General features: G+C 44.2%; 1 protein-coding gene across 2 annotated transcripts in view; it reads right to left on the reverse strand.

Annotated features, from left to right (window-relative positions):
* Positions 1-4055: 4055 nt before the first annotated feature.
* Positions 4056-8951, reverse strand: part of KCNS3 (potassium voltage-gated channel modifier subfamily S member 3) — a 13971-nt gene continuing 9075 nt past the window's right edge. The window contains exons 2-3 of one of the 2 annotated variants that reach the window (XM_023528496.1): positions 5988-6056; positions 4106-5741 (exon numbers count right to left, since the gene is read on the reverse strand). In XM_023528496.1, coding sequence (XP_023384264.1) covers positions 4522-5741; positions 5988-5997 — 1230 coding nt within the window. In that variant the 5' untranslated portion in view covers positions 5998-6056 and the 3' untranslated portion in view covers positions 4106-4521. Of the gene's footprint in view, positions 6057-8951 lie in introns of both variants that reach the window. The other variant, XM_011356593.1, reaches the window with a different exon arrangement.

Consider the following 8951-nt stretch of genomic DNA (forward strand, 5'->3'; position numbering starts at 1 on the left):
GCTCGCAACACATTTCCATGGGCTGGCTGGGTGGTCAGGCTGGCCCAGAGGCGAAGGGCATAGCGAACAGGAACTATTTTTGCCCCCATCCTCAAAAAAGCAAACCAACCCCCTTGAGAACTATGCAAGTGGGGTGAGATGTGTCTGCAAACTTTATCTTGCTGAGCAGAGGGAGAGCTGAAGATGAGGACTGGAAATGTGCTTCCACGTGGAAATGACCTTCCACGATTCATCTTCTCTGTGACACCATGGACCATACACTTAGACTCTTCCCTTGCTCCTGGAATATGCTGGAGTTGGTCTAGGGAAGAATGGGCCATGTGTCTGACCCTGGGCCTTATACTCCATTCGGTCCACAATTAGAACTGCTCAGGCGGAGTTATCTTTATCGAGGGAGAGAATCCCTTGCAACCACGGATTTGCTGACAGAATTTATGAATCCATCATTAGCTCTTCAGAAACAATGAGGCTATTTCTTGCTGGCGCTCAGGGATGAATGCATGTTCTGTGCATGCTGACAAACAACTTTTATAGTTTATAAATATCATAGCACGTGCTCCCGACTCCAAAGGGAATGAATCCGGTTCGCCTGCTGCAGACAAGGCGCAATTTCATCAGATAATTGCTACTGGAAAAAGAGCTCTGAGTGTACTTCATACATCTGGCCTTACTGCACCATGGAACTTTTCGATAAAATATATACTCACATTGGAGGCTGACAGGATTAATTTGGATAGAATGCTGAGTTCAAATAAAGCTACACGATGCCGCAGGAACCAAATATTCTGTTCATTGATTTTCTTAATGATGCAATAAAGTTCATCATAGACACACGTGTAGTTATTTCTTCTCTGTCTTGTCAAGGAAGGAGGGCCTCATGATAGCTTCTTACAATCGAGTGTTTGTAGAACATATGTGAAGCATTTTTTACGTCTTCATAATCGTGATCTTGTTCTCTTTCCAAAGATCAAGACACTGAGGCTAAGAGAGGTGAAGTGGCTTCCCAAAGTGCATTCAGAGAGAAACAAACAGATCTGGAATGCAAAAAAAGATATTCTGACTCCGGGTCCAGTGTTTTTTCCCCATCTTCACATCCCTTGCATGTCAGTGACATTTTCTGTTTTCCAAAAACACTTCTAATCCACTTAAAAGTTGTCACAACATTAAATGTGACTCTTCTATTTTAGATTTTACATGTCTGGCTTTCAAATTAGCATTAGTATCTTTTCACAGAATGATATTTCATAAATTACCTTTCTGCTGACACCTATAAATGTCTTGACAGTCAAATTGTGTTTAATTTTATCAAAAGACTGCAGTCAGACAGCAAAAGATTTGGTCTTGCATGGGTACCACCTGAGATAAGCCAAAAGTCTTGCATTATAATAATACATGGAATACCATCTATGGAGTGCATAGTATACTCCAGGGCTTAAAGAAGTTAAACGGCTTGTCTATGACCACAGACAAAGCTAGGATTAGAACTCAAGTTTATCTGACACCAAAACCCATGTTCTTATCCACTGTTCCTTTTTCCCAACCAAGAAGATTAGTTTATATTAGAGCACCACCAAAATTAAGGCTCTTTAGTAGCTGTGTAATTTTGGTGTAGTAGGCGAAGTAGCTGCCCCTAAAGATATCCAGGTCCTAACCTTTGTGACCTGTGAATGTTACCTTATATGACAAAAGGGACTTTTCAAGTGTGATTAAGTTGGGGATCTTGACATGCTGGATTATTCTAACCATGATCACAAGTGTCCTTATAAGGGTGAGGCAGAGAGAAGTGTGACACCGAGGACAGAGAAGGCAGATTGGCATGACACGTGCACAGCCAAGGAATGCAGGCAACGGTCAGAAGCTAGAAGAGTCACCAAATGGACTCTCCCTCCAAAGCCTCCAGAAGAAACTAGCCCTGCCGACCTCTTATTTTTAGCCCCTGAGACTCAGTTCAAACTTCTGAACTTCAGAACTGTGAGAGAATAAATTTCTGTTGTGTTAAGCCACCAAGTTTGAGATAACTTGTCACAACAGCTATAGAAAACTAATACCCATAGGAAGGAACCCACCATCTCATCAAGTGGGAATGAAACAGGCGACCTGCGTGGACTGTGGGAAAGCAAAGAAGGCACTGCGGCTCCTTGTGGCTCAGGGCCTAATGACAGGGTGCCAACTGTGACTGAAGAACACAGCAGAGCCTGAGGTGAGAAGGTGCTGACCTGACCGAGCCCACAGCGAGGCCGCCACAGCCACTCACTCCACACACTGCCGAGTGCTCGGGTGAGCCACCCCCAGGCAAAAACACAACTCCTATGCGGCCCCACAGAAGCATCTAGGTTTGGGGGCTCTCCTTCAGAACCCACCAGCTGAGAGACATTCCTGAATTCTTGCAGAACCACAGCTTCCCACTCTACCTGCCACTCAGGGTCAGGGAAAGACCTCAGAGCCCGCTCCAGCTTCAAGGGCATTCTAGAAAACTCTTCTCTGGAAACAAAAACATGTTCACATTGTGGGTCAGGAGAGGGAAGGTTCAGAAGCCAGCATTTTCCCCTTTCGACGGTCATACTGGAAAAATCCAAGTCTGACAGTTCGTTGCTTAGAGTCTCTTCTGATGAACTCTGTCCTGATGCTTCCTTAAAGCCTCTCCCGGACACAGCAGAGAAGGCAGTGTGACACAGAGGTCAAAATGCGGGCTCTGGCATCTGACCCCAGGTTCTCAGGCCAACTCCACCACTTGTGGTGTGAACTTAAGCAAACCACTTTACCTGACCACCTGTTTCCTGATCCTAAAATGGAGGCAGCAATAAGCCTTTGCTCCTAGGGATAGTATAAGGAATAAATGAGATTATATAGTAAAGCACTTACACAGTAGTTTATTGTTATTGTTGCTGCTGCTGTTATTACTACTTTACTACTACCATTACTTTTACTATTATATATAACCAGTCTTCAGTTATGGGAAATCTTCAAATGGGAAATCTTTAATAAAACCAGATCCCAAATTCTATTGCTGTGCTTCAAAACTATATTTCTGCCACCATCAAAGGCATTTGGAGGGGAAAGGAAGATTTGTTTTTTAATGGGCAGGGAATGACACACATGCATGTAATAAACCTCCATATTTAAAAGTGACTATAAACCCTGTCCAGTGACATCCATCTCACAAGTGACAGGAACGTTAAGAGGAGTGATGAGTCAGAGTTACTTTCATCAGATAACCTAGAGACAATGTCCTTTTCAATGAAGTGCATCTGCAAACATAAAAAGTTGGGTAAGGAATCCACGTGGCTCTTCTATTCAAAAGATCTCAGGAAAAGAACGCAGCCTGAGGGCATGAGTTAGAGTCACTGTCCATCTCCACAATGAAGACTTTAGCTGAATTCTCTCCGCATGGAATAGAATTGCATTAGAACTGTCATTGCTCTGGAAATGAGTATGTTTGTCTTCTTTTGTTATGAGAGGTTTCTACAAAAGGTGTAGACGTTACTGTCTCCGAGGCTATTTTTAAGTGCAGGCTCATTTTATAGCTGCTGGCATAGCTTGTTTCGGTGATTTAAGTTTCACTTCTCTGGCCAGAATAAATCATATCTGGTTGTGTTTTACAACATGTCTCGTTTCTTCTATTCTCAATGTATCTCTGCCTGTGAGCGTGTTGGCTTCCTCTGCTCTATGTAATTTTCAGGTGAGGAGGTTTTATTTTAGCAGCAGAAATTATAAAATTATGTGTGTGTGTGTGTGTGTGTGTGTGTGTGTGTGTGTGTGTGTGTGTACATCTGTAGGGGCTCATGTTTCATTCATGCATGCCAATTTGAATATGTCCTAAATATTTATATGTTTAATCAGTTTACACTGGACAGTGTGTTTAATGATGCATGATCCTTCTACCTGCCAACCACCACGCAGGCTACTGAACAAAAGAAATAGCCCATTGTTGACATATATCCAAAATTCAAAAACATACTGAAAGTCCTCTCCAGGCACCCAAACGAGCATTTTCCTTCCAAGCCTATTTACTAAAATGTACTTACTTGACATAAAAACATAGAACCAAGACATTCTCCATACTGAATTAGGCCATTTATTAGGCTCCGAATTTCCATGTCTAGAACGTGAACATGGATTTACATGCATTGACTCATTTTGTGCATTTTACATACATGTCATCCTCAGTTGGCTGGGCCTTTGATTCTACTTGTCAGTAATTTACAGTTAGCTCAATGTGAGTAAATGATAAACACAGAATGATATAAGCTGTAGCAACAAATCCCACCCAATACTATTTACCTTTTTCTCCAGAATCATATAACAACTCTCTCATAAAAAATAAATTTCAGAACAAGGCATTTAATTCACCTCACTGAAAAAATAAAGACAATTCTATTATTTCAGAGCAAGGAATGTCCAACTATGGCTGAAAGGTACACCCTGAGAATTAAATGATTTTAACAAACCCATTGAGGTTTATAAAGCTGTGTTAACCTAACATCAGGAAGGGACACAAGATACAGGCACAAACACCTCTGCTCATTTCGCTGTGCACCTTTCCAAGGATGCCATGTTATAAACGTCCTCGGTGTCCTCGATGCTTGAGGCATCTGTGGAATCAGGGTCGCCCACCACAATGCCCACAGAAGATAGGCTGGTAATGAAGGCATGCATCCGCTGTGCATAAATGTCCCTAATGTTAAAGTAAGGTAGCTCATGACACTTCTCCGGTGGGTCCTCACCACACTGATCCACATCAATGTCCTTTTGTTTCTGGTAGTACTTGGAAAACTTGTTGAAGATAATGGTGATGGGAAGGGCCACCACCAAGATGCCGCAGATGATGCATGTGCTGGCGATAAGCTTCCCGGCTAAGGTGACTGGGTGGGTGTCTCCATAGCCCACAGTTGTCATGCTGATGGTGGCCCACCACCAGCAGATGGGGATGCTGGTGAGGCTGGATGTGTGGTCATCTTTCTCCACAGAGTATATGAGCACAGAGAAGATGGAAATGCCCACAGATAGGAAGAGAAGCAGCAGTCCGACTTCATGGTAGCTGTGCCTCAGCGTGGCACCCAGAGATCGAAGTCCTACTGAGTGCCGGGCAATCTTGAGAATTCGGAAAATCCTCATAAGCCTGAGGATCTGGACCACCTTGCCCATGTTCTCAATGTCCTCACTCTCCTCCTCCTTGGTGTCTACGGCCAACGTGGCATAGAAGGGAACGATGGAGACAAAGTCAATTATGTTCAGAGGGTTTTTCCAGAATTTCTTTTGACAGGGAGCAGCCACCAGCCGGATGGCAAGCTCGCCGGTGAACCAAGCGATGCAGGCAATCTCCACGCCTTCCAGCACAGGGTCATCCACCTCTCCATCCTCATTCTGGAACTCCAACATGCTGTGGACACACATGGCCACAATAGAGGCTAGCACCACGCTCAAAGAAGAGATGGCGATGAGCTTGGCAGACAGGGAGTAGGCTGGGTTTTCCATTCGAATCCAGATCTTCTTCCGGAGCTGACCAAACCTCAGCTTATCAAACTTCTCCAGCTCCTTCTCAAACAGAGACGACTCTTCAAAGGAGGAGTCGGTGCTCACGTCGTTGCTCTTCTGCTCCCAGTCCTTCTCGAGGTTCTCCTCCTTGCGTTCCTGGTAGCGATTACTGCAGCAGGAATCGATGAAGAGCTCATTGATGCCCCAGTACTCGATCTCCTGGCAGAACGAGAACACACACAGCTCCTCCATGACATGCAGCTTCCCTGTGTAATAAAAATTCAAAACATATCTGAACAGAGAGGGGTTCCGATCGAAATAGTACTCTTTATCAGCCACACTGTAGTCATCACACAGCTCCAGAATCGCCTCCTCCGAGTGGCAGGCGAGCAGCTTTCCCAGTCTCGTGTGAGGAAACCGCAGGAGGGTGCTTTGGTTGACAGACTGCTTAAAGCCCCCCACGTTCAAGTTGACAAGTTCCTCGTCTTGTCCAGGGCGATGGAAAAACTCACCAAACACCATGGTGGATACGGGAGGCAGAGAGCTGGCTGGGAAGGGAGACGAGGAAGTTCACGTTGCACCTGGAAGGAACACAAGATGGCATTAGCACTGATCCATCCGTGTGCTTTGCCAAGCGTATTTTTAATGTGCCCTTATCAGGATGATGGGCTACATTAAAAGCAAAAGCAGGAAATGAAATAAAAAGGGATACAGCATTACACATTTTGACTAAAAAAAAAAAAAAAATCGACACAAAACAGATGTTTTTTCAAAAGACTGGGGTTGATAAATCCATTTTTTTAGGGAAAAAAGTGCCATATAATTTTTACGAACACTAATTCTTATTTGTCTATTTATTAGGCATCTAAAATTTACTTCTCAGCACTCCCAAAGCAATGTGTTTAGGATGACTTACACAATACAAGCATCTCCAGTCTCAACCATGAGGCTCCCATGTTTGGGAGTGCTCAGTTCAGAGGTGATAAGCCAGCTGCTGCCCAGTTCGTAGCTCATCGCTCCCTGTCCCTGAGGCTCGGTCACATACCCTCAGAAACAGCATTCTCCTCTGCTCTGTGCCTCTCCCCCAACCCACATATCACGGGGGTCTCAGCTCAGCTCTTACAAGAGAGGTATGTTTCGCTCCTTTAAGAGAAAGCCTTGTTCCCTAGGTTTGGATGTGGACAATCAAAAGGATATAATTATCTCCCTGTCCTTAAGTACCCTATATCTTAAAGATATCGTTACATTCCACGGGATGGTGTTTCAGGTACATCCACAAAGGAAGAAACGGACTCAGGAAACCTTTTTAAGTTAATTGCACTATCAATTTCCTGACGCAAACACGCTCCTCTCCACTGCTTCCCTCCCCTCCCAGATCCTCTCCCACACACTCTCAATCCAGGGTACTCAAGTTTATACCGGCCCAGCACATTTAATCTTGACACTCACCAGGGTGTACCAGACCCATTTCTCAGAAAGAAAATAACAGATTTTGACCATCGTTCAATGTGATGCTTCCACTGAACAGATGGTGCTGTAAGAGAAGGGGAGGAGATTTTCCCATGAGCTGACCAACAAGAGGAGAAGGAATTCTCACCAACGGGCACCAAAGTGTGTGCAAAAGCGACATCGCAAAAGCGATCACTCAACGTCATCGATAGGTTCTGTAACGTTAAGTGAAATGACATATAATGAAACCAACTTTACCATGGGTTAAATTGAAATAAACAAGAGTTAAGTTCCTGTGGCACCTCATCACCACTATGACAAAATGGCATTGAATGGTATGCTGAGATTCAAGGACCTGCTGTATAACAGTCTGAAAGGACTATCCTGTAGGCAAGACCACTAAACAATCCTAGTCAGTTGAGTGAACACGGTTGTATTTGTGACTATGACTTAGAAAGACCCCATTGGCAGCAAGGTGGAAGACTGCTAGGGGGACAGGGTGGGGCCAAGGAGACAGGGCTTTGATAGAACAGGTGACAGGAAGTGAGAGGATCCAAACTCATATAGCAGTGATGCATATAAAGAAGAAGTGATAAATTTAAGGCAAGTTCATAAAATAGAATTGGCAATATTGGTGATTGACTGAAAACAAGGAACAAGGAAGTGGAAAGGCTAAAGGGGGGTGTATTTTCTATTCTACATGAGTGGTCAGATGGTGACATCATCAGAGGAGGCAGCAATGTTGGAAAAGAATTTCTTGTCCCTTATGTTTATAGAAAACCAGGGCTGTAGGCAAGACAAAAGATTCTTCCTCTGAAAAGGACACACTAGAAGACGCAGCCTTCTGCCATCCACCCCAGGAGGCAGCTTACAGTCATAAAGAATACATGGGCATCTGCTCCTGAGACGCCAGCGCTGGATGTGTTTCATAGCATGGCCTGACACACCACTTAATAGATATGCTCACAACTCCAAAAGACTTGATTTTTTTCCAACTCTTGCCTTCTATTTTTAGTTGGATGTCTTCTCTGAAGGACCTAAATAAGAGCCATGGCTTGGTCCAAATGTTTACGGAACTTTAGCTCTCTGAAAGCAGGCTTATGCTCATGGCAAGGATGGGAGTAAAATGCTCCAAGGAGCTAGTTTTAGCTGAGCTGACATTAAGACTTTAATGGATGTTATCTTCTGGTGGCTTATTTTTCATCTCCTTGGCTCTCCTGAAAAGCCACAGTGATAGAAAGCCAGTGTCTGCCTCCATGATACTATCTGTGTAAGTTGGTCTCATAATCCTTGGGCAGGTAATCCATTTACTAATCATACTGCAGTCATTTCTCTAAAAAAAAAAAAAAACACTATTATCACCCATAATATTAGTCTTCCTGCACTGTCCTCCTGGCTTTTTGCTCACCCTATGCCAGTGAAAGAGCCCATTATGTGGTCCCTTAATTCCATGAGGTCTAATAGTAAAAGCAACATGCATCATAAAACCAAGGGTTCTTTTTGTGGGGTTTTCAGAAGAGAGAAGAAGGAACGCCTCTCTGGATCAGATCTGTTGCTACAGCTCAGAGGTCAAGCTGAGCTTCTCCAAGTCACAGTAGCCGGAGTATACTGTTGGTTTCCTAGGTTGTGTCTGTCCCACAGCAGGTGACAGGCAGGGAAGGAGAAACTTCCGCCTCTACAAACCGTAGTGAGGGTCCCTCACACACAGACAGGCTCTCGCCAGTGTAAACATTCCTTATGTCATTTGTCCCTCACAACTACCCTGAAATTTTGCAGGTGAGGAAGCAAGATCGGGAGAGATGAGTGGGTATCACGCAGCTATTAAGGGTTAAAGCAGAGGCCCAAGTCAGGGCTCCTTATGCCAACCCCCATGCTCTCTACAGCATGCTGGCTCACGCATTCAAAGTGACACAAAAAAAACCCAGACACTGAACATCAATACTTCCAAGATTCCTATATTCAGGCCAGCATTTATTTAACTGCCATTCATTCACTCCTATTCAGAAAACATTGACTAGCTCAAAGGT

The sequence above is a fragment of the Pteropus vampyrus genome, unplaced genomic scaffold (genome assembly GCF_000151845.1).
Source record: "Pteropus vampyrus isolate Shadow unplaced genomic scaffold, Pvam_2.0 Scaffold28, whole genome shotgun sequence".
Classification (NCBI taxonomy): domain Eukaryota; kingdom Metazoa; phylum Chordata; class Mammalia; order Chiroptera; family Pteropodidae; genus Pteropus; species Pteropus vampyrus.